Genomic DNA, 26,848 nt, shown 5'->3' with positions numbered 1-26,848 from the left:
GCGACCATCCGCGCTGCGGCGGCGGCGACTGAGCGCTGCCTCAGTCTGCAGCGGGCAGCGGAAGAGTCGCGTCGCTCCTCAGAGCGCAGCTGGGCTCCTGGGCCCCGCGCGGTCCGCCCCCGCGGCTCCTGACCAGACTGCTCCTAGGACCCCCTGCCCCGCGCCGCAGCCATGAACTACCTGCGGCGCCGCCTGTCGGACAGCAACTTCATGGCCAATCTGCCAAATGGGTACATGACAGACCTGCAGCGCCCGCAGCCGCCCCCGCCGCCGCCTGCTGCCCCCAGCCCCGGAGCCACGCCCGGTCCTGGGACCGCCACTGCCGAGAGGGCCTCCTCATCCGCCCCCGTAGCCTCTCCGGCTGCCCCTAGCCCTGGGTCCTCGGGGGGCGGTGGCTTCTTCTCCTCGCTGTCCAATGCGGTCAAGCAGACCACGGCGGCCGCGGCCGCCACCTTCAGCGAGCAGGTGGGCGGCGGCTCTGGGGGCGCAGGCCGTGGGGGCGCCGCCGCCAGGGTGTTGCTGGTAATCGACGAGCCCCACACCGACTGGTAAGCCATTGCTGCAGACGTCTCCCCGCGGTTCTGGGTCCCCAGATAGTTCCATAATGAGCAATTATCCAGCGCCGCCTGTGTGCCCTGTGCCTGGCCCCCTCACCCAAACCCTTTTCCTTTAAATTATCGCGCGGAGCGCTTCCTGTGTCCTGCCCTTGCTGCGTCTGCTCCCCCCACCCCCAGGCAGGCCTTCTGGATCCGTACACGGAGCAGTTATCGGGCACCTGCTGTGTGCCTCCTTCCCCAAAGCTTTGACTTCAGTATATCCTGTGACATTCAAGAGCCTGATGTGCCTTGCACCCCCCAACCCGTGCCCCAAAGGCCTTGTCCTCTAGTGGATCTTGTGAGCATTTATCAAGTACCAGCTGTGTTCTTCAGTGGGGAGCCCTTCCTCAAGGCCTTTGACTTACATGTATTCTGTGAACATTAGTTGAGAGTTTGATATGTGTCTTGTCCCCCTCAGTCCTTGCCTTCTCTGATCTCGTGAGCCAGTATCCAGAGGGTGCTATATGCCCCACCTCAGCCCTCACCTCAGAAACCTTTAAAACTGTTCACTGGACATTGATTGAGTGCCTGCTGTGTATCCCACCCCAGCTTCTCTCCAAGAGTGTTGCTTTTAATGGATCCTGTGAGCCTTTATTGAATGCCGTCTGTGTACCCCAGTTCAGTCCCCCTCTCCATGGGCCTATTTCTCCAAAGTATCTAGGAGGAATTTAAGTGCCTGGTGTATGCCCTATCCCCAAGCCCCCTTCTCAAACATATTTTCCTCAAATCAGTTCTATGAGCATTTTTGATCCTTCTGTGTGTGACTCATCTTCAGACTCCCTGCTCCAAATCCTTTTCCTACAGTGGTTCTAGAAAGCATTTATTTGAGTGCCTATCCCCTATTCTCAAGCTACTTCTTCAAAGACCTTTCCTTTGGGGGACCCACCTAGTATTTATCAACTGCCTAGTCTGAAGGTGTGAGCCTTCTCTAAAGGCTCTTTCCTCCAGGGTATTCAGCAAGCATTTATTGAGTGCCTGCTGCTTACCCCAGACCCTCTCCCCAGTACCTTTTCCTCCAGTGGCTTCAGTCTGTATGTATTGAGCACCTTCTGCATGACCCAACGTTAGACTCTCTCCATAGAGGCCTTTGCTTCCAAATGATACAGTGATCAGGTATCTGCACTTGCTGTGTGCATCATTGCCACCTTTTTTCCAAAGACCTTTTTTAAAAAAATCACTCCTGGAGCATTCGTGGTGCACCTGCTGTGTGCCCGATTCTGTGCCTTCTCCATAACAGCCTTTCCTCACAAGGATGGAGTGTCAGGCTTACATAAGTCAAGTTACCGTATCCCTTTCCCCCAAAGAATTTTCCTCCAGTGGATCCAGTGATTATATGCCCACCTCTAACCTCCCTTCCCCAAAAGACCTTTTCTTTTACTGGGTCCAGTGAGCATTTAGTCATTGTCTTCCAGTTGCTCAGTTCTCATCACCTTCCCCCAAAGGCCTTTTCCTCTGGTGGCTCCTGTGAGTTTTATTTATGGAGTGCCTTCTGTGTGCTCTATACTCACATCTCCTCCCCAAAGTGCCTTTCTCCCAGTGAGCATGTATGCAGTACCTGTTGTGTGTAGGGAGTAGGTTCCCCTTCTTTACTCCTAGGATGAACCTGTGTCTATTATAAAACCTCTCCCCAGGGTCCTTTCCTTCGATAAATCTAGAACCCAATTTAGAAGGGTTACCCCTTTCCCACTCCCTCCAGTATCACTAGGATTCCCTCTCCAAATCTTAAATCCAGACCCCAAAGGGCCATTCTTCTATTTAAGCCAATAAACACACATTGAGCACCTGCTGTATGAAAGCCATTCTCATCTTCCTCTTTTCAAGCCTGGAAGTTCCTGCCCCTGTCTCAAGAACTGTCTCTCCAGGGGTCTCCTTCAGATTAAATTTATTGAGCACCAGCTCTTTGCTGGTTAATCACCCCTCCCTCCAGGACCCCTTACCCAACAGGCTTTTTCTCTACTCAAAGCCATTTATCCATTCTACAGATCGCATACTTTCCATGTATAAGAGTGTGGGAGGCATTTATTAAGCACCACTATATGCTAGGAAGAACCCCCCTTCCGTTCCCTTTTTTAAATTTTTTACAAAAGTGTTTAATTTTTAAATGTTTTATATTTTAAATTTCGGGGGGATAGTTGACTTACAATATTGAGTTAGCTTCAGGTGTACACAGTGCCCTTTCCTACTAATCCCAGCCATCCGCTGGATTCTCCATACTTTCTCCTCCACTCAGCCCCAACTATCTTTTAATGAGCACTTGTTGTCTCCTATGAAGAACTCCATATTCCAAAGCCTCTTCTCCCCCTCCTGTAGCCCTAATTCTCCCTTCAACGATTTCCATCCTGCCTATTCACACTACACAATCCTAAGAGCGCATAATGCATACCTGCTGTGTTCTGGCCAGGTTCCCTCCCCCACGTAGCAGCCGTCTTCCCAACTGCCCTTTCTCCCCAATGAATCCAAAAAGCATTCATCACCTTCTCGCTTCTGTTCCAACAACCACATTCCCATCCCCATGGTAGGCTCCTTCACTCTCTTCTCCCTCCATCCATCAAGCATGAACACATGTTATAATTCCTTCACCAACACCCACTCACACAGATGCCATCTTCCTGGCTCAGTTTGCTCTGTTGAACACAACAACCCTTAATAGGGCCCCTGCTGTGTATTGGTAGCCACCGCCCTTTAGACATCCCTTCTCCACTCCGACCCTCTAGGCGGGTCCTTTGCTGCCTTTGCCTTCCTTCCATCAAGCATTTATTAATTACCTACTGAATACTGACAAGACCTTTCCCCTTTCCATAACCACAACTCCAGTGTTTTCCACTTTTTCTTGTAATTTGTCTGGCAAGCATTTATTAAGCACCTGCTAAATTCTTCCCTTCCGAGTCTACATCCCCAAAGCCCTCCATCATCCCAGCAGCTGCTCCAGTCTTTTCTTCCAATCTAGCAGATATTTATGTAGTGCCTACTGTAGGTGGGGTGGGGTGGACAAAGGGAGAGAGCCTGTGTGCACCAGATTCAGTGCGGGGAACAGAGACCTCTGCATCAGCCATTTGCAGACATTCAGAACCACGTAAGCTTTAGGGATTTCGGCCTGGAATAAAGGAGTTGTGCAAATTCTGTAATGGATTGTACACCTAAGTACAATCTGACGCCTTTCAAACCAAACCTCACGACTCTCATTCCTTCCTGAGTCTTGGGTGTCCTGTGTGGTTTAAAGCTGCAAACGCAGAGTTGAAACCCATCTTCTCTTTTTGCAGATAATTTAGTCCAGCTAAATTGTAATAATTTAGTCAAGCTGTGGGTCACCTATTGGCTTGTAACCAACATTTCACTTTCTTCTTGAAATGAAAATAGAAATATGATAAATGATAATAATGATACATGGAAATAGAAAATAGCATATATTGTGCATGGGTAAGTAGAATTATTATTTGGCAAAACTTACTCCAATAATGTAATCAATAATGTGTACCATATATTATATGACGTACATTCTCTATACATTTGTTATATAGTGGGTTTATAGTATATAATGCATACATAGGTATATGTTTTTCTTCATGAAATGGAATAAAATAGAACATATCAGACTCTATTATACATACTAAATGTGATTTACTGAAACTTTCATACATATATATATATATATATTCTAGACTTACCAATACATATGTAATATGCAATATGTTATATAAGACATCCCATATTTTCTGTATAACATTATATGCGTCTTATATAATATATTATAAATATATGTATATATATATATGGTGGGTTATTATGTAAAGATGTCTATAGCGGGTTATATGTTCCTTATTGTGGCTTCTTTTCTTAGATTTATGTGGAAGCAGACCTTGAGACTCTGAGATTTGTGTGCAAATTTATCGAGAAGAGCTCTTGGGAATAACACCTGTTGCAGAGGAGGAGTGGAGGAAGCAGGATTTGGCAGAGGGAAAGGTTGAGCTGCAATGCAGCCACAACAGATGCCTCAGCCAATCATCTGGGGAGCTCTGGGGCTGGGCTGACCCTTCAGAATTGTCCCAACTGAGATGGGGGGGGCCAGGCTTTTGTGTTCCTGCATCTGTCAGTCATCAGCCTCAGGGGGAGGCATAATTTTGCAAAAGGCGAATCCCTGCTGAAGAGGGTAGTTTCCAGTGAGGGACAGCACTGTGAGCCTTCAGCAGAAGATAGTCCCAGAAGCTGGGGGACAGATGCCACATGGAGGAGGGGTGTGAAGATCTGGGCGGAACACACAGTCTGTCTCCTGGACTGCTCAGATTCACTTGCTTTTTATTTTTTCCTCCTTTAATATAGAATTTATTTTTGAGAGCAGTTTCAGGATTCACTTGCCTTTTTTTTTTTTTTTTTTTCTTTTTTGGCCACCCTGCAGCATATGGAGTTCCCGGGCCAGGGATCAGATCTGAGTCATAGTTGCCACCTACACCACAGCTGTGGCAACTATGGATCCTTTAACCCACCATGCCAGACGGGGGTGGGGGTCAAACCTACTTCCTGGCACTGTAGAGACACCAGCTATCCTATTGCGCCACAGTGGGAACTCCTCACTTCTCTGAACTGCTTTTTAGAAGTAAGTTCACCCCATCTGGAAATAGCAGCATTTCCAGGATTCCACTGGTCCTATCTTCTGGGGGAAACTTGAAAGGGCACGGTTAGTCGGACAAACGGCAACCTTCATTGCCACAGTTGACAAACGTGGCATAAATAAATGACACGTCGTTTCCTTCCTCTACGAAACATCCTGGATTCCCTCAGCTAGCACCTGTCTCAGTCTCAGTGGCTTACCTGGTGAGTGATCCATTCCCTCAGCCTTGGGGGATCCCTGAGCTCTTGGTCCCCAGGCTCTCCTAAGGCTGTGGCTGCTGGACTTGTCCATTTGCCATCAAGGTTGAGTAAGGAGTGCCCAAGCAGATCACCTGGGAGCCAAACTATTCCTCCCCACCCCTGTAGTATAGCAGCACCCCATCTCCTCCTGATGATCAGGGTCACGTGCCCCTGCCAAGATAGTGACTGCTCTTCATGTCCATTGGCATGTAAAACCTGCAGTGTCCAGGTAGCACTCAAAGGTTAGAATGTCATGGGATTCTTGCCCCGTGCCCTGGTAGCAGTGCCCCCTTGGAGAACCAGGACCTCTAACCTTGCAGAGCCCTAAGGGAACAGGAAGCACACATTCCCAAAGTGGATCCCTGGGATCCATGGTAAGCTAGGCCACTCCTACTTGCGCCTCGCAACTCCCAGACCGGTGTAGCCTACGTGTTAGGAACACAGCACAAACAGTGGCCGTGGACTTAGGTTGTACACTGTGTTTCGGAGGACGGTACCCCATCCTTGCACAGCATCACCCCCAAGCTGGGGTCTCAGCTGTGGCGACATCAAGTTGTTCCATCACTCTCTCAGACCAGCAGCTTCTGGGTGGTGTGTTATGTAATGTCATCAGTTGATTCCACGGTCACGGGCTTACTTTTGTACCTCCTTGGCTGTAAAGTGTGTCCCTCAGTTCAACGCAGTGTTATATGGGATTCCAAATACTGGTAGATCGAATATGATGTACACCATTGGAAAATGATGCTGGCCAAGGTCCTATAGCCAGGAAAGGCATATCCACATATAGCATATCCTGGTCAAGGCGTTCCCGTCGTGGCTCAGTGGTTAACGAACCCAACTAGCATCCATGAGGATGCAGTTTGATCCCCGGCCTCGCTCCGTGGATCAAGTATCTGGCATTGCTGTGAGCTGTGGTGTAGGTCGCAGATGTGGCTTCAGATCCCATGTTGCTATGGCTATGGTGTAGTTCGGAAGCTACAGCTCCTATTCAGCCCCTAGCCCGGGAACCTCCATATGCCATGGATGTGGTCCTAAAAAGACAAAAGACAAAAAAAAAAAAAGAATATCCTGGTCAAAATTAATCATTACTTGGAGTTCCTGCTGTGGCATTGTGGGTTAGGAATCTGACTGCACCAGCGAAGGTCACCACAGAGGCATGGGTTCGATCTCTGGTCCGGTAGGTTAAGGATCTGCTTTGGTGTAGTTGCAGCTGCAGCTCAGATTTCAATCCCTGGAACCTCTGGGCAGGGAACTTCCATATGCCACAGATATGACATAATCATCATCATCATCATCATCATCATCATTACTCTTTCCAGAGTGGAAGGAGCCCAGTGTAGTCAACTTGCAACAAAGTGGCTTGTTGGTCTTCCTGAGGGATGTGCTGGGTCAGGGACTCAATATTGGTCTCTGGTCCTGGCAGGTTGGACACTCAGTAATAACGGCCCCACAGGTAGCCTCTATCTCTGTTACTCTCGTCACTTCATACATGTGCCCGTCTGCCCACACGGGTGGCTGATTCTAGAAGCTGGCTGCCATCATCTGGCTGAGTCATTCTCTGTACCTGGTTGCCTAGTGCCACTTTCAGGGTGGATGCTCTCTGGTGGGTGTTAACACGCAATACAAAGATCTTCACTCCTCACTCCATTTCATCTCCATTCCCCTGGGACACATTCTCATTTCTGTGTCCCAGACCCCCTTTTTCTGATCTTCCAATATTTTTCCTTCAAGTCCTCTGACTAATCAGCCGAGCCATTTACCACTGCCCATCAGTGAACAGATACTCCAATCTTGGCTCACTTCGCTTTCCCCACCAAATAGATGACCAGGTGCAACAGCCCAAAGCTCTGCCCATCGGGGGCTTAGCCACTGTCTTTCAAGGCTACTCCAAGTAGGGGTCTAGCATCGCCACTGTCCATTCTTGGCTTCCACCCACATACTAAGCAAACCCATTTATGAAACAAGCTTATACTTTTTTTCCTTCATCTCCTGGTCGTAAGGATGCCCCTCAGTGAGCTGAGACAGGCACTGGCATGACCGTGTGGACGACACTTGCTCAGGCAGCTCGACTGGACTTGCCGATCCTGGCTATAGGCCCATCTGATTTGACTGCTTGATGGGCCAGGCAGGGCCCAGCTCATAATGGGCCCCAGGTTGTATGGTCCCTTGGTGCCCCATGGTCAAACATTGTGTCTCTCTCAGGGCCCAGTACCGCACCAGGACTTGCCTCTCCAAAGTCGTGTGATTCTCTGCTGCAGATGGCTTGGCCCTGCTCCAGAACTCCAGGGGCCTCCCACTCAGGCTTTGCATAAGCTCCACACCGCATCTTCCCCCACTGCTGACACTTCCGGCATCATAGGATCTACCGGATCAGATGCCATGAATGACAGGACCGCTTGCACCACAGCCTGGACCTGCTCAGGCTAGCAGCCTTATGTGTCGCCTGAAATATGGATCAGAGCAGTATTTCCCAGGTGTGAAATCTGCTTCCTCTAGAATCTGAAGAAGTTTCCTTTTAATCTTCATGGTGGGAGGTGTGAGATGCAACCCTTTGCCCTATTATCTGGAGGGGCTCTCCCGGCATGCCTTGGACCACCGAATCCCTAACAATTGTCCTAAAGTGGCAGGACCCTGAGTCTTAGTAGAATTTATCTCTCATCCTCTGGAGTGCATGTATCTTATCAAGGCAATGCGCTGACCATCTCCTGCTCCTCTTGCCCAATCAACATGATGTAATCAAGGAAGTTCTGTTGTGGCGCAGCAGAAGCAAATCCAACTAGGAACTGTGAGGTTGTGGGTTCTGTCCCTAGCCTCGTTCGGTGGGTGAAGGATCCAACGTTGCCATGAGCTGTGGTGTCGGTTGCAGATGCGGCTCAGATCCTGTGTCGCTGTGGCTGTGGTATAGGCTGGCTGTAGTTCTGATTTGACCCCTAGCCTGAGAACCTCCGTATTGCCGCAAGTGTGGCCCTAAAAAGCAAAAAAAAAAAAAAAAAAATGTAATTGATACAGTAGTCCAGTGTCATAGTCTCTTGGATGTCCAGATGGTCCATGTCCCCTTGGACTATGTTCTAACATGAGGGTGAGAAAGATAACATAGCCCTCTGGCAGGACAGTCAGTGTATGTTGTGGTCAGTCTCATGTGAGTATTAAATGTCTCTGATCCTCTCTTCTGATCAGGATAGAAGAGAATGCATTCACTAAATCAGCCACACTTGAGCTCTTTTAATTTGCTCCAGCAATGACAGTATGTCCAGTATAGCAGCTTCAAATCAGAGCTGTTCCTTGGTTGAATGTGCGATAATCTATATTCTCCAGGATCCATCTAGCTTCCTCAGGGCCCATATTGGTTAATTCAGTGGAGATATGAACAGACTAACACCCCTGCCTCTTTTAGATCTTTCAGAGAGGTTCTAAATTCCACCATCACCCCTAGCATAGATACACTGTTGTCTCTTTTTTTTTTTTCTTTTGCTTTTTAGGAGCACACACGCGGCATATGGAATTTCCCAGGCTAGGGGTCAAATCAGAGCTGCAGCTGCCAACCTATGCCAGAGCTACAGCAACACAGGATCCAAGCCGCATCTGTGACCCACACCACAGCTCATGGCAATGCCGGATACTTAACCCACTGACCCACTGAGCGAGGCCAGGGATCGAACCCACATCCTCATGGAGGCCAGTTGGATTCGTTACTGCTGAGCCACAACAGGAACTCCAATTCACTGCTGTCTTTGACTTACAGGGTTTGTTTGTTTGTTTAGGCTGCACCCGCATCCTGTGGAACTTTCCGGGCCAGGGATCAAACCTGCACCACAGCAGTGTCCTGAGCCACAGCAGTGACAAATGCCGGACCTCCAACCGCTAGGCCCGCAGGGAACACCTGACTTACAGTTTTGATCAGGGTAGGGGGAGTGTAGTTTCCAAGGTATCCATCTGGATTTCCTCACTGTAATAGCTCTTCTCCCCACAGGCCAAAGAACTCATGTAGGGGTTCTGCAAACCGCAGATATATATCCCTTCCAATTATGTATTTGTGAGCTAGGGAGGTGACCACTGGGTGGACCCACCATGGGCAGGACATAGGCCAGGACTTCATTTATGACCTTAACCTACCATGCTTCTCAGCATGGCTGCTGCCACTCTCCCCAGCCTATTCCTCATTGATCTGAGAAGGTGGGCATAGCCTCTGAGCCCTCCCATAGAATATAATCAACTGGTGGGTTTTCTGGACCTAAGTAGTACATCTACTCTAACACGGCTGCTTCACAGGGCCCTTTGAGCCTTTCCTCCATAATCTGCCATGGAAAGCTGGCATTTCTTGGTGTGGGCTGTTGTTTTTTCCCCAAGCTTCCCCATGTCAGCCAACCATGTCTCAGCAACATTTCCTCGAGTCCTTGCCGTGGTTTGAAGTTCTGTGTCTTGGGAGAGTGCTCCAACTCCATGTTTCCCTCCCGATACCCATTAGCCAGATTCTTCAGCTGCTGTGTCTCATTCCTTTCCTTCCTTTGCTAGCTTAGAACCTCTCCAGCCGGGTCGTGCTTTGATTTGACCCTGATCATTGATCTGGTTGCCAGGAGGGGAAGGGAGGTTGATTCTGAAAGGGGTAAGAGTTGCTTTTCATTCCGCTTTTTTTTTTTTTTTTTTTTTTTTTTTTTTGGCTGCCCTGTGGCATATGGAGGTCCTGAGCCAGGGATCAGATCTGAGCTGCAGTTGTGACCTATGCTGCAGCTGCGGCAATGCCAGATCCTTAATCCACGGTGCCGGGCCGTGGATCAAACCTGCATCCGGGCACTGCAGGGATGCCACCGATCCCATTGTGCCACAGTGGGAACTCCAGAAAGGCGTCAGAGTTGTTTTATAAGGTTCATGCGTCATTCATGGCCTCTGTATTCTCTTAAAGCAGAGGGAAGTTCTGTATTCTAACAAGTGGGCTACTCCTACAGGCCCAGCGGGTTCAGGGGCATCCAAATTCAACGTGGCACATGCCTCTTCCCAAATATCCCCATCCCAAGTCTCAGGGCCCCCACCCCTGTCCTATTAGGGCTCTGAGCATGGCATAGATGTACTGGGCCTGAGGAGTCAACCTTCCCTGAAGTTCCACCACACTTACAATTAAGTCCTAAGCCTGATCTTCTCCTCTGTCTCCCCTCTGGTCGCAGGAGATTGGGATTTCCTTAAGTGAAGCCAAGGACATCCTCTGCCTTTTACATTTTACTTCGACTGGCAATTGTTCACCCTGAGCATGTCATATCTTTCTTCAGCTCATCAGTGGCATTTAGCGAATAGTCCCCCAAGACGGGTTACCACTTCCCTTGGACCCTCCAGTACCTGGGGTATTTCACCAGCTGGTGCATTCCCTTCCACCCGTATCAGATCACAAGTCCACTATCAGTAAAAGTCACTGCTGCTTCAAAACCCTGTGGGCCTGCCTTGTAATCCTCCCACCCAGGAGACTCAACTCCACACTGCATCTTTTCCCACTGCAGCCATCTCCAGTATCATAGGATTGGTTAGATCCTATAGTTCAAGTGGCATCCTTCTTGCACCACAGCCCTGACCTGCGCTTTTTGTTGCTCCAGCATGTCGGGGGCTATCTGTGCTCCACCCCCCACAGATGATGGCTCCTTATTGCCTGCTGGCTGCTGGGTGGCCCAGCTCCAGAAAGGCAGTAGAGTCCTCTCTGTGGTTTGACTTCTCCGGCCCTCCGTTTTCGGTTGCTTCTCTGAAAACAGATTCTGAGGCCGAGATGTGCATGCACAGGCTAATTGGGAAGTGCCTCGGGGATCAAGGCCTGTAAGGAGGGCAGAGTTGAGCCAAGGGAGACATTGGTTCACAGGGCAGTTGCATCCAAGGATCCTAGGGGGAGCTCTGAGGCTAGGATGGCCCTTCAGAGGCAGCCTCTCTAGAGGCCAAGCAACTGGCCTTTTGTACTCACTCCTAGACCAGATATAAGCCAGGGGCTGCCCGAGGTAGGTCTAAACTCGGCCGAGGAAGTGCCCTGGGACAGAAGACAGTTCTCAATGGGACACAGCTGTGACCTGCCAACACTGCTATGCAGGGTGCACTGGCCCTAAAGAGGAGAGCTGAGCAGAGCATCATAGTAACCACTACAATTATGGTCCCAAAAGTTGGAAAAAATATAGTGATACAGTCTACACTCATCATCCTTTTCTAAATGAAAAATGCGCAGATCTAAGAGATTCTCTTCCAATGCCTGTGAAGCAACCCTGTCAGTGATGGAGTGGCGGTAGGGAGAGGGAGAGAGAGGAGAAAAGGGCTGTGCTTGGGGTCTTTAGGGCATGTCAGTGAAATCACCAGGGCCCGGTTGTACAGTGTGTATATCAGAGACCCCGATGTTGTGGAATGGCTCCCTCCGCCTAGCCCCCTTCTTTGAGAGCCTGATTGGGGATGAGCTGCTGTCTATGGAGAAGCCTGTCCAGTAGGAATCCTGGGCCTGGGGGAGGAGCCTAGCTGTGGATGGGCCCAGGGACAGTGACACAGCAGTTCCATGATGTCTCTCTTGCTGTCTCTACCCCTCTTCCCTCCTGTATCTGCCCCCCTTCCTCAGCTGCATTCCTCCGCACCCCCATCATTGCTGGCCCCGGCTTTTATAGAATCCCAGCCATCCGGCACCCTCAATCTGCTCCTCCTTTTTTTTTCTTTTCTTTTTTCTTTTTCTTTCTTTCTTTCTTTCTTTTTCTTCTTAGGGCCACATCTGCCACATATGGAGGTTCCCAGGCTAGGGGTCCAATTGGAGCTACAGCCACTGGCCTACGCCACAGCCACATCAATGCCAGATCCTTAACCCACAGAGCAAGGCCAGGAATAGAACCCACATCCTCATGGATGCCAGTCGGGTTCACTAACCACTGAGCCACGAAGGAAACACCCTTCCTCTCCTTTTCCTTTTTATTATTTTTCTTTTTTTATTAAAGTATCATCGATTTACAGGGGTGTGTCAATTTCTGCTGTACAGCATAGTAACCCAGTCATGCATATATACATATATATGCATTCTTCTTCTCATACTATCTTCCATCATCAACAACAACAATAAACCCAATTGAAAAATCCTCCTCCTTTTCTAATGGAGCTGCCCACTCATGGGTGTTGTGTCCTTCTCAGAATCCACCATGTCCTCCTTGGGATAGGGCTAGAGAGCTGAGAGATGCTTCAGGGCACAGAAACAGTCATGGGCGCTGAGACATACCTAGACACACCCCATAGATGTGTATCCCCTAAGGCTCTTTGCTGTTTACAAACCTCCATGTATTTTTTTTTTTTTTTGGTCATTGTTTTTTAGGGCCGCACCTGCGGCATGTGGAGATTCCCAGGCTAGGGGTCAAATCGGAGCTGCAACTGCCGGCCTACACCACAGCCACAGCAACGCGGGATCCAAGCCGTGTCTGCAGCCTACACCACAGCTCACAGCACACGGATCCTTAACCCACTGAACAAGGCCAGGGATCGAACCCAAAACCTCATGGTTCCTGGTTGGATTCATTAACCACTGAGCCACAATGGGAACTCCCCTCCATGCAGTTTTGAAGGATGTTGCAGTTTACAAAGCACTCATTTCACAAAGCTTTTCCGAAACATTTACAACAGCAACGCAAGAGGCAGACCATACTTTAAGAAATGCCTGCTCCCTGTGTTTTGAGGGCTTATTTTATAGTTTGCAATGACAGGTACACACCTCCACAAGAATGACAAAAGGCATCGTTGTTCACAAAGAACTGTTGGGATTTTCAAGGTATTGCAACAAGTATAAATCACTTTCTGGTTTTTCTAGTGGCACCGAAGGGGCCAAGGGAGCAAAGGACTGGCCTGGCTTTGGTCTTCCTGAGATTTGAGCATTGACAGATGTGCTCTGCTTTTCTTCTCTAGGGCGAAATACTTCAAAGGGAAAAAGATCCATGGAGAAATTGACATTAAAGTAGAACAGGTTAGTTGGGGTGGGTGGACCTGGGAGTCCGCTGTCCAGACTGCAAACTGAGTGGTCATTTTTGTGCCATGTGAGTGAATCCCTGATTTTTTTTCCTTCGCAGGCTGAATTCTCTGATCTCAACCTCGTGGCTCATGCCAATGGTGGATTCTCCGTGGACATGGAAGTTCTTCGGAATGGGGTGAAGGTCATGCGGTGAGTATAACAAGGTTTCCTTGGTGTTATGGGAGAGCCATAAATGCTCCCTTAGTGCTGAGGAAGGATCCACACCTACCGTCCTATCCTTTGGGAACAAAAACTTAGGCACATAAAAATAGCCAAGATATGGAAACAACCTAAGTATCTATCAATGGATGAAGAAGTCACACACAGGGAGTTCCCACTGTGGCTCAGCAGAAACAAAGCTGACTAGTATCCATGAGGATGCAGCTTTGATCCCTGGCCCCGCTCAGTGGTTTAAGGATCTGGCCCTTCCCTGAGCTGTGGTGTAGGCTACAGACGTGGCTTGGACCTCATGTTGCTGTGGCTGTGGCATAGGCTGGCAGCTACAGCTCCAATTTGACCCCTAGCCTGGGAACATCCGTATGCTGCAAGTGTGGCCCTAAAAAGCAAAAAAAAAAAAAAAAAACTTACTCACACACACACACACACACACACACACACAATGTTTTTCAGCCATGACAAAGAAGGAAATCCTGCCTTTTGTGACAACATGGATAGATCTTGAGGATATTATGCTAAGTGAGATAAATCATACAGAGAAATATTATATGATATCACTGATATGTGAAATCTAAAAGAGCCACACTAATAGAAACAGAGAGTAGAAATTTGATAGCCAGAGGCTGGGGGAGGTGGGGGGCGGAAGAGTAGGAGGATGTTGTTTAAGAGGACAAACTTGGGAGTTCTAGTCGTGGCTCAGTGGTTAACAAACCTAACCAGTATCCATGAGGCTGTGGGTTCAATCCCTGGCCTTGCTCAGTGGGTCAAGGATCCTGCGTTGCTGTGGCTGTGGTGTCGGCTAGCGGCTACAGCTCTGAATCGACCCCTAGCCTGGGAACCTCCATATGCTGCAAATGCGGCCCTAAAAAGACAAAAAAAAAAAAGGTACAAACTTCCAACTGGTAGATAAATAAGTCTTGAAGATCTAATCTGCAGTATGGTGAATATAGACAACAATATTGTATCATAATCAGCAAACCTGCTGAAAGACTGGATCTTAATTATTTCTACCATGAAAAAAGAATTGATAATCATGTGCCATGATAGAGGTGCTAACTAATGCTACAATGGCAATCATATAATAATATTATGATGTATGAAATCAACATGTTATACACCTTAAAACTTACATAATATTATGTCAATTATATTCCATTTTTGGCCACACTCATGGCCTGTGTGAGGTCCTGGGCCAGGGATTGAACCCACGCCACAGTAGCTACCTGAGCCACAGCAGAGACACTGCTGGATCCTTGACCCACTGTGCAATCAGGGAACTCCACAATTTTTATTTAAAAAAAAAAAAGAACTTAGGCATAGAATGTAAGGAGATAGCCTCTTTTCTGCAGAAGAGCCAAGGATCCCAGTAGACCACAAGCCAACTTTTCAGTTATTAATTCAACAAACAGTTCTTAAGCATCTACTGCATACCAGGATATATTCAATATGTTCAACTAGTATTTATCGAGCACCTATTGTGTGCCAGGAGTTTTCTACATGCTGAGGACCTGGCAGCGAACAAAACAGACCACCCCCCGCCAAAACATCCCTCTGCTCTCATGAAGCTTACAGTCTACTTGAGATAGACACAGTAAACACATAAAGAACATGTAAAAGTGCCAAGGAAAAAAAAAGTGCCAAAGGGATGTAGGGATGGTTGGATGGTGAAGGGTCTGCAGGCTGCTTAGGGTGGACCAGTTGTGTGAGAGGCATTTGAGGAAAGACCTGAAGGAGGTGGAGGAGTGATGCATGCAGATATCGTGGTTGAGGGGGGGATCTTTAGGTAGAGGAAATAGCCCTCTCCATAGAGGTCCCGAGACTGGAATTTATTCTGGGCAGCATCCTTTGTGGACAGAAGTAGTCTGAGAAAGCGTGACCAGGGAGCTATCAGAGCTGCGTGGGCAAGCTGCAAGCTGACCCTGGCGAGGAGAAGAGCAGGCAGGACAGGCTTGAGGGGGTCAACGGATGAAGAAGGGATAGAACGGGTGGATGTGGTGGAGGGAAGGGCTTGTGCATGTGGCTGAGGTGAGAAACCACTGTGCAGATTCTAGGAGCTGCGGAGATTTGGAGACTTGATCTTTATGGTAAAGGTGGTGAGGAGCTCTAAGGGGGGACCCTGAGCCCTTCTACCCTTGCCACCCCAGGTCTCTGAAGCCAGACTTCGTGCTGATCCGCCAGCATGCCTTCAGCATGGCGCGGAATGGAGATTACCGCAGTTTGGTCATCGGGCTGCAGTATGCCGGAATCCCCAGCGTTAACTCTTTGCATTCTGTCTACAACTTCTGTGACAAGCCCTGGGTGGTAAGTGACAGGAAGGGTGCTACTGGCAGAGGAGGCAGCTCACGAATGCCAGTGGGAGCTTGACATCACTGGGATTTGGGGGAACAGAGGAAGTTTGGAAGCCTGGAGTCCCAGCTTGGAGACTCCTTCCAGGCGAAGGATTTACTGACCTGTCTCTCCTGGCTCTCATAGTTTGCCCAGATGGTTCGGCTGCACAAGAAACTGGGGACAGAGGAATTCCCACTAATCGATCAGACCTTCTACCCAAATCACAAAGAGATGGTGAGTCTTGGGGAAGTGGAGGGGGCAGGAGGGGAAATGCCATGCCGACTGCAATAGTATTGCCAGTGGATGGGTTACCAGTGTGTGCTGTTATCAGAGCACATGCATGGGGAGGGTGACCTCGCTTCGTGATAGGCTTTATTAATACTCTGAATTTACTTATGTAGTTACAAATGTGATTTAAATCATTGATCCTATTATAGTATCTATTCTCGCCAGTATTAAAAAACTGACTTCTAGGCGTTTCCATTGTGGCTCAGCAGGTTATGAACCTGACTCATATCCACTCAGTGGGTAGAGGATGCGGTGTTGTCAGGAGCTGTGGCATAGGCTGCAGACACAGGTCGGACCTGGCATTGCTGTGGCTGTGGCGTAGGCCGGCAGCTGCAGCTCCAATTAGACCCCTAGCCTGGGAACTTCTCTATGCCGCAGGTACAGCCTTAAGAAGCAAATAATAAATGAATCAAGTCCTCGTTGTTAACATTATCAAACTTCCCTCCTGATAGAAATGTTAACAGTGTTTCAAATTAGGCCTGCCATGGAGTTCCTGCTGTGGCACAGTGGGTTAAGGATCCTGCATTGCTGCAGCTGTGGTGGCCCCCCAAAAAAATTAGGATTGCCAATAAAAATTATCAACAGTAAAGTTTCAAATTAAATTGTATACAAATAGACAATTGGGCTACTATTACCACCCGATATAAATTATAAATTAAAACCAGTACTACAAATTATTATTATTGATGTAAATCATGGGTACCAATGTTATGAATTAAATTATAGTTCCTAATAGAAGTTAAATAATCATTACTAGTGTCATTGAAGATTATTGCTATTATTACAAATTATTATCAATATTATAAATTATGCTTTAATACAAATAAGTTTCTTTTTGAATTACATTATACTTAATAATAGAAATTATATTATCATTACTAATATCATCAAATGGTATAACTAAGATTACAATCTATTACCAGTGTTACACATTAAGATTATCAGGGAGTTCCCGTTGTGGTACAGCGGAAATGAATCCGACTAGTATCCATGAAGACGCGAGTTCAATCCCTGGCCTCACTCAGTGGGTTAAGGATCCAGTGTACCAGTGTAGCCCTGAGCTGTGGTTTAGGTCGAAGACATGGCTCAGATCCTGAGTGGCTGTGGCTGTGGTGTAGGCCGGCAACTATAGCTCTGATTAGACCCCTAGCCTGGGAACTTCCATGTGCCATGGGTACGGCCCTAAAAAAAAAGATTATCAGTGTAAGTGATTAGTACCTCTGTTGTGAATTAAGTTATAATTACTAAAAGAAATTAAACTATTGATATAAACATTGTAAAAAACTGTTACAAATTATTGCCAATGTTATAAATTAAGATTACTAATATAGGAGTTCCCGTCGTGGTGCAGTGGTTAACGAATCCGACTAGGAACCATGAGGTTGCGGGTTCAGTCCCTGCCCTTGCTCAGTGGGTTGACGATCTGGTGTTGCCGTGAGCTGTGGTGTAGGTTGCAGACGCGGCTCGGATCCCACGTTGCTGTGGCTGTGGTGTAGTCCGGTGGCTACAGCTCCGATTGGACCCCTAGCCTGGGAACCTCCATGTGCCGCTGGAGCGGCCCAAGAAATAGCAAAAAAAAGACAAAAAGAAAAGATTACTAATATAAATTATGGGTACCTATGTTTTGAGCTATCTTACAGTTACTAATAGAAACCATTAGTAATATGGTTAACATTCCAATTGATATTATAAATAATTATTAATATCAAAGTTATGATTTTTTTTTTTTTTTGCTGCACTTAGAGCATGCAGAAGCTCCCTGGGTCAGGGATCAAACCTGAGCCATGGCTGTAACCAAAGCCACAGTGATGACGATGTCAGATCCTTAACCCACTGAGCCGCGAGGAAACTCCAAAGTTATGATTATTGACATAGGTTAATAATGGTTATGAATCAAATTTTAGTCACAAATAGAATACCACAGTTATGAATTAAATTTTAGTCACAAATAGAAATTGAATCACTGCCATAAAATTTTATAACTAATTTTACAAGTTTTTTACAATGTTAATAAATTATGCTTACTCCTATAAATAATAATCTCCAGTTTTATGAATTAAAGTACAATTAAATAGCAAATTGACCCAGCTTTACCAACTTAAACTTTCCTATTAATGTTAAAAATGCTTACTAGTATTGCAAATTATGGTCACTGATGTAAGTCAACAGTGTCATGAATTAAAGTTTACTTATAGATGAAGATTAGGTATTAGTTCTTAGGAAAACAAGTTTATTCATCATTATTATTATTATTTCATATTCATTGAGAGACAGTGTAGTTGACTATGGTTAAGAACATGGACTCTGCAGTCAGAATTTCTGTGTTCTAATTCTAGCTTCACTACTGCTTAGCTTCCAAGCATAAGAAACCTTAGTTAAATGCTCTTTGCCTCACTTTTCCCATCTGTAAAATGTGGGTAATAATAGTTTCTGCCTCATAGAGTTAGTGTGAGAATTAAACTATTTAATGAATATAAAGTGGTTAGAACAGTGCATCTGGCATATATTGACTGCTAAGTGTTGATGAAGTTCCCTTCCATTTTTAATTCATTGAGTGTTTTTATCATAAAAAGATGTTGGACTTTGTCAAATGCTTTTTCTGTGTTATTGATATGATCATGTGGCTTTTGTCCTTTATTCTATGATATGGTATATTATATTAATCGATGGCCACACTTGTGTTCCTGGGACAAATTCCATTTGGTCTCACATATAATCCTTTTCATATGCTGTGAGATTCAGTTTGTTAGTATTTTGTGGAGAATTATATTATCTATAATCATAAGGGATATTGGTCTATAGTTTTCTTATGATGTCTTCATCTTTTTTTGGCATCAGGGTAATAGTAGCCTCATAGAATGGATTGGACAGTGTTCCCTCTTATTCTGTTTTTGAGAATAGTTAATGAAAGATTGGTGTTAATTTTATTTTAAAGATTTGGTGGAATTCACTGGTGAAGACATCTGGTCCTGGGGATTTCTTTGTAGGAAGGTTTTTTAAATTGCTTACTCAATCTCTTCACTTATTATAGGTCTATTCATATTTTCTATTTCTTCTTGTGACAGTTTTGGGAGCTTGTATCTTTCTAGGAATTTGTCCATTTCAGTTAGGTTTTCTAATTTGTTGGCATAGAATTGTTCATAGTACTCTTTTTTTTTTCTTTTTAGGGCTACACCTGTGGCATATGGAAATTCCCAGGCTAGAGGTCAAATAGGAGCTGCTGCTGCCAGCCTACACCTCAACCATAGCAATGTGGGATCCGAGTCACATCTGTGACCTATACCACACAGCTCACAGAAATGTCAGATCCTTAACCCACTGAGTGGGCAAGGGATCAGACCTGCATCCTCATGGATACCAGTTGGGTTCATTTCTGCTGAGCCACAATAGGAACTCCCATAGTACTCTCTTATAATCCTTTTTATTTCTATAAGATTAGTGGTTATCTATTCTTTTGTATCTTGTTTTAGTAATTAGTTTTCTCCTTTTTAAAATTTTAGTCTAAAGGTTTTGTGAGTTTTGTTGATCTTTTCAAAGAACCAACTTTTGGTTTCATTGATTTTCCTCTATTGTTTTGTTTATTTTCAACTTCATTTATTTCCACTCTGATCTTTATTACTTTTTTCCTTCTACTTGCTCTGGTATTTATTTATTTTGGGTTTTTTTTTTTTGGTTTTTTGCCTAACTTCTTAAGAAGATTAGATTATTGATTTGATATCTTTCTTTTTAGATATAGAAATTTATGACCGAATTTCCCTTTAAGCGGTTTTGATATGTTGTGTCTTCATTTTCATTCATCTCAAAGTATCTTCTAATTTCACTGGCGATTTCTTCTTTGGCCCATTGGCTATTTAGGAATGTGTTGTTTACTTTCCACATATCTGTAAATTTCCCAAATTTCTCTCTGTTATTGGTTTCTAATTTCATTCAGTTGTAGTCAGAGAACATACTTTGTATGTTTCAGTCCTTTTACATTTATTGAGATTTAATTTTGTGTCTTAACATATAGTCTGTCCTAGAGAATGTTCTGTGTACACTTAAGAAGAATATGTATTCTGCTATTGCAGGAAGAAGTGTTCTATAGATGTCTGTTAGGTCTTCTTGGTTTATAGTGTTGTTCAGGTCTTTTCTTTCCTTGTTTATCCTCTGTATAGTTGTTTTATTCTTTTTTTTTTTTTGTCTTTTTGTCTTATTTATAGGGCCGCATGAACAGCATATGGAGGTTCCTAGGCTAGGGGTCCAATCAGAGCCACCGGCCTACACCAGAGCCACAGCAACACAGGATCCGAGCCACGTCTGTGACCTACACTACAGCTCATGGCAATGCTGAATCCTTACCCCACTGAGAGAGGCCAGGGATTGAACCCACGTCCCCATGGATGTCATTTGGGTTCGTTAACTGCTGAGCCACGACAGGAACTCCTGTTTTATCCATTTTTAAGTGAGATTTTGAAATCTCCAATTGTTGTTGTTGAATTGTCTGTTTCTCCCCTTTAGTTCTGCCTGGTTTTTTGTTTCTGTATATTTGGGGTTTTGTTGTTAGGTGCATATATGTTTATTGTTACTATATCTTATTGACAGGTTAAGCCTTTTATCAGTATAAAATGTCCCATTTTATCTCTAGTAACAATTTTTGTCTTAAAGTCTATTTTATCTGATGTTTGTGTAACCATTCCAGCTCTCTTTTGGTTACTGTTTGCATGGTAAATGTTTTTCCATTCATTTACTTTCCACTTATTTGTGTCTTTGAATCTAAAATGTGTCCCGGGTGGGCAGATGTAATTGGGTCAAGTTTTTCTATTCTGCTTATCTCAGTCTTTTAATTGGAGTGTTTAATTAATTTACATTTAATGTAATTCCCGATAGGGTAGAATTTGTATTTGTAATTTTGCTATTTGTTTCTTATATCTCTTATGTCTTTTTTGTTCCTGTATTCCTCCATTAATGCATACTTTTGTGTTAAATAAATAATTTCTAGTGCACCATTTTAGTTCTCTTGATGTTTCTTTTCCATGTTTTTTTAAAAAATTATTTTCTTAGTAGCTTCTCTGAGGATTACAAGTAACAGTTTAATTTATATCACTCTCATTTGAGTTAATGCCAATTTAATTTCAATAGTATTTTTAAAACTTTGCCTCTTTATACTTTTATTCCTTCACCTCCTTTGTGGTATTATTGTCATACAAATTACATCTTTATATATCATGTGGCCATGAATATAGATATAATCATTACCTGATGCAGTTGTCTTTTAAATAGGGGAGGAGGAAAAAAGCATTATAAATGAAAAAATGCATTCATACTATCTTTTATATTTATCTGTATAGTTACTTTTACAGGTGTTCTTTTTTCCTCATGTGGATTTGAGTTACTGTTCAGTGTCATTTCATTTTAGCCTGAAGGACTCTCTTAGTATTTCTTGTAGGAGAAGTGTGCTGTTGACAGATTATCTCAGTTTATGTTTATCTGTGAATGTCTTAACGTTGCCTTCATTTTTTGGCTACACCCATAGCATGCTGAAGTTCTTGGGCCAGGGATCAAACCCATACCACCACTGTAACCAGAGCCATATCAGTGACGACACCAGATCCTTAACCCACTGAGCCAGCAGGGAACCCCTCATTTTTGAAATGTAGTTTTAAAGAATGTGAAATTCTTATTCCATAAGAATGGACAGTCTTTTCTTTCAGTGCTTTGACTATGTTGTCTCATTGCTTCCAAGGCTTATAATGATAAATCAGCTGTTAATCTGAGAATTCTTTGTATAAGTCACTTCCCTCTTACTACTTTCAAGACTCTGTCTTTGACTTTTATACGTCTGCTTACGATGTGTCTAGATATAGATCTCTATGGGTTTATCCTACTTTTTTACAAAATTTGGGAGATTATCAGCCATTATTCCTTCAAATATTCCTTATTGCATCTTCCTCTTTCCTCTCTCCTATTGGGACTCCCAGTATGTGTGTATTGACATGCTTAACAGTGTTTCACAGGCCTCTGAGGCTCAGTTCATTTTGTTTATTTTTTTCTTTCTGTTCCTCAGATTAGATAATCTCAGTTGACCTATATTCAAATTCACAGATTCTTTTCTGTGCTAGCCCAATCTACCACTGAGCCCCTCTAGCAAGTGTTTCATTTCAGTTATTGTGTTTTTCAATTCCAGAATTTTTACATTTACTTACATTCTTATCAACAGTGCAGGAGGGTTCCCTTTTCTCCACACCCCCCCCAGCATTTGTTATTCATGGACTTATTCATGATGGCCATTCTGACTGGCGTGAGGTAGTATCTCATGGTAGTTTTGATTTGCATTTCTCTAATAATAAGCGATGTTGAGCATTTTTTCATGTGCTCATTGACCATCTGTATATTTTCCTTGGAGAAATGTCTATTCAGGTCTTTTGCCCATTTTTTTTTCCATTGGGTTGTTGTCTTTTTTGCTGTTGAGTTGTATAAGTTGTTTGTATATTTTAGAGATTAAGCCCTTGTTGGTTGCATCATTTGAAACTATTTTCTCCCATTCTGTAAGTTGTCTTTTTTTGTTTTTGTTTTTGTTTTTGTTTGTTTGTTTGTTTTACGGTTTCCTTTGCTGTGCAAAAGCTTGTCAGTTTGATTAGGACCCATTGGTTTATTTTTGCTTTTATTTCTGTTGCCTTGGGAGACTGACCTGAGAAAATATTTGTAAGGTTGGTGTCACAGGATGTTTCGCCTGTGTTCTCTTCTAGGAGTTTGATGGTGTCTTGTCTTATGTTTAAGTCTTTCAACCATTTTGAGTTTATTTTTGTGCATGGTGTGAGGGTGTGTTCTAGTTTCATTCATTTACATACATGTGAAATTTTAAATATTTATATGTATGAAATTATATATAATGTGTTCATACTGATACTTTTCATTCTAATCTACCACAACATATAGTTCCTTTTAGCCTTCCCCCATTCTATATTATATTTCTCTTCCCTAACATTGAGACTACCTAGCCTTCGACATTATCAATATATTTACTCATTTGCTCAATCTTACACTACAGGATTTCTAAAATACCGAAAGTATTTTTAGAATTTCAACAGCCTTACCACTGTGAAAAACAAACCTAGTAAGGTATAGCTTAAGATGTGTTTGCCCTTTTTATGTCTTTAGATGAAGATATACAGTCAAAGTACTGTATTCAAATGTTACACGGTTTAGCTCATTTTGTCATTCAACATGGTGATGTTACTCATTTTATTTCAAATATAGTTTGTTTCCCTTTGTATTAAATTTTAGGCTTTTCTGAATCTATACTGATTTAATTTTATATATTTCAATGCAATATATTAGCATGATGCCAAAAGTCAAAATATTAAAAGGCACACACAGATAAAATTTTAAACCTACAGGAAATGGGTAGGTTTTCTAGGGAAACACAGTTTACCAAAATTGGCCCCATTTGAGCTTAACAGAACAATTTTCATAAAAGAAATAAAGTTATTGAGGAACTACCCCATAAAAAAGGTCAGGGCCAGATGGTTTCACAGGGGAATTCTACCAAAATGATAGAGACCAGTTAATCCCATACTACATAAATTGTTCCAAAGAATAGAAAATGAAGAGAAACTTCCATATCATTTTTTCTAAGGCAATTATAACATTGATAACAGAAAAAAGAAAAGCAAAGACCATTTTCAATCATATCAATGCAAAAATCCTAAATAAAATATTAGCAAACAAATCCAAAACTACATTAAGAAAATAATATAGCATAACCAAATAAGTAGATTTTCTTCTGGAGTTCCTGCTTTGGCTCAGTGGGTTAAGGACTTAACGTTGTCTCTATGAGGATGTGAGTTCAATCCCTGGCCTCACTTAGTAGGTTAAAGAGCTGGTGTTGCCATAAGCTGTGGCATAGGTCACAGATGCAGCTCACATCAGGTGTCGTTGAGGCTGTCGTACAGGCCAAAGCTGCAGCTCCCATTTGACCCCTGGCCAGGGAACTTCCATGTACTGCAAGTGCGGCCAATAAAAAAAAAAATTTCCTTCTGAGAATGCAAGGAAGGATTGTTATAAGTGATGTATAAATATAATACAAGATATTAATAGATCTGAGGAGAAAGTCATATGATCATTTTTGTAGATATTTTAAAAGCCTTTAACAAAATTCAGCCCTAATCTAAATGGGTCATTTTGATAAAATCATTCAAAAATAGAAATCATCTGATGCCTTCTTAACATGATCAAACTTGTACACCCCAGTCCTAAAGTGATCATCAAATTAATGGGACAACATGAGTTCCCCTGTGGCACAGTGGGTTAAGGATCTGATGTTGTCACTGCAGTGCCTTGGGTCATGGCCGTAGTGCGGGTTCAGTCCCTGGCCCAGGCACTTCCACACGCCACAGACATGCCCTGCCCCCCGCCAAAAAATGTCATGGGACAACATTGAAAGCATTTCCACTAAGGTCAGAAACAGGGCAAAGTGCCCACTGTCCCCACTCCTTTTCAACATTGTATTTAGAGTTATTAGACCAAAGAAGTTAGACCAAGCAGAACAATTATAGATGTAAGAATGGGTAAAGAGCTTGTAAAAATTATCTCTATTTATAGATGATATGACAGTTGACCTGGAAACCCCCCCAGAGAACCAGTAGCAAAGCTAATTCAAACAATAACGTAATTTAGTATTATAGCAGGATATAAAATCGGCATACAGAAATCAGTAGTTTTCATACCCACAAATAACCAGATAGAAGAAAAAATCCCATTTAAGGTACCAACCAAAAAGATAAAATACTTCAGGATAAATTTAACAAGGAGCGTGCAAACTTATATGAGGAAAAGTTTAAAGCACTCTTGAAAGAGTCAAAAGTTGACTTAAACAAATGGAAAGACATTCCTTATTTGTGGAGAGGATGAAGTAATATCATAAAGATGTCAGTTCCCCTTCTCACGTCTCTATTTTTAGTGTATAAATGTAATGTGTTGGGAGTTCCCTGGTGGTGCAGTGGGTTAAGGATGTGGTGTGTCACTGCCGTGGCTTGGGTTGCTGCTGTGGCACGGGTTCGATCCTTGGCCCAGGAATTTCTGCATGCTGTGCACACGGCCAAAAAAGAAAAAAAAATGTAATGTGATCCCCAAAAATATATCCATAAGCTGTTCCCTGGAGCTGGACAAGTTGGTAGCAAAGTTTATATGGAAAAGTAAACGTGCAAGAATAGCCAGGAAAACCCTAAAAAGAAGAGCTGTGATGGGGGGACTAGCCCTACCAGCCTACATGGAGGTTGATGCCTTTGCCAGCAAACATTTTATGAAGCTTTTCTAATTTGAGCAATGTGATGCTGACACATGAATAGACAAACTAATGGACTAAAGGGAAAAAAATCAAAAGTCTAGATAGAGATCTATGTACAAATGGAAAGTTAGTAGATGATAAGTAGCAAGCTCTGTTTTTGACGTTTGTATTTTTCATCCATCTGAAATTGATTTTCTTTTTAGCACTCGTAGAAACATCTTATGACATGTGTTCTTTTTTAAAATTAAGGTATAGTTGAGTTACAATGTTGTGCCAGTTTCTGCTGTACCTCAAAGTAATCCAGTCATACATGTACATACATTCTTTTTCTCATATTATCTTCCATCATGTTCTATCCCAAGATACTGAATAGAGTTCCCGGTGCTGTACAGTAGGACCTCATTGCTTATCCATTCCAAATGGAATAGTTTGCATCCACTAACCCCAAACTCCCAGTCCATCCTGTTCCTCCCCGCCTCCCTCTTGGCAACCACACATCTGTTCTCTATGTCTGTGAGTCTGTTTCTGTTCTGTAGGTAGGTTCATTTGTGCTGTATTTTAGATTCCACATATCAATGATACCATATGGTATTTGTCTTTCTCTTTCTGACTTCTTTTAGTATGAGAATCTCTAGCTGCATCCATGTTGCTACAAATGGCATCATGTCCTTTTTATGACTGAGTAGTATTCCATTGTACATATTACATGTGTTCTTTAACACTTCCCTCCATGTATTACGGAATGGCCATCATCACATCCATCCACTTACATAACACTGTTTTCAACATTGCAATCAAGTAGCGCTCTTGCAAAAGTCTTTATTCCATATGTTCTTTGAAACTTTCATATACCATGGGAGATACGTAGGGATCCAGCTTCATCTTTTTCATTAGAAGCAACTCTTTTTTCCCCACTGATCTGAAATGCCACCTCTGTCCTATCCTAAAACCCCATGTATAGGGAGGGCAGGTTCAGGACTCTCTGTTCGAATCCATTGGTCACTTTCTCTATGCCTGTTTCAATGTGGTACTGTCTTAATAACTGTATTTGCTCATTATTTCCAGATATCTAGTAGGGCAGATACACCTCCTGGCTGTTCTGTAGCTGTGCAGAGGTTATTTTTGTCAGGGACAGAAAGAACAGGACTTCAGGGGCCAGGAAGAAGACAGAGTTAATGGTGGATAATGGTGGCAGGCGGTGGCAGAAGCATTAGACTCTCCGCAGGTCAGCTGGCCTCCCCTATTTCCTCTTTTGTCTCCAACCCCACTGTGCAACATGGAAAGGCAAAAGCTAGGCCTGGATTTGTGGGAGCAGTTCTGCCCCACCCCGTACATTGAAGCTGGGATGGCAAACACGTA

General features: G+C 43.9%; 1 protein-coding gene across 2 annotated transcripts in view; it reads left to right on the top strand.

The window, feature by feature from the left end:
• The window catches only part of SYN1 (synapsin I), a 52,010-nt gene continuing 25,162 nt past the window's right edge, over positions 1-26,848 (top strand). The window contains exons 1-5 of one of the 2 annotated variants that reach the window (XM_005657788.1): positions 1-548; positions 13,329-13,386; positions 13,490-13,581; positions 15,753-15,909; positions 16,081-16,170. In XM_005657788.1, coding sequence (XP_005657845.1) covers positions 172-548; positions 13,329-13,386; positions 13,490-13,581; positions 15,753-15,909; positions 16,081-16,170 — 774 coding nt within the window. In that variant the 5' untranslated portion in view covers positions 1-171. 2 annotated transcript variants of the gene reach the window in all.

The sequence above is a fragment of the Sus scrofa genome, chromosome X (assembly GCF_000003025.6).
Source record: "Sus scrofa isolate TJ Tabasco breed Duroc chromosome X, Sscrofa11.1, whole genome shotgun sequence".
In the NCBI taxonomy this organism is placed as follows: domain Eukaryota; kingdom Metazoa; phylum Chordata; class Mammalia; order Artiodactyla; family Suidae; genus Sus; species Sus scrofa.
The sequence above is the reverse complement of the archived record's forward strand: the minus strand, read 5'-3'. Positions and strand labels throughout refer to the sequence as shown.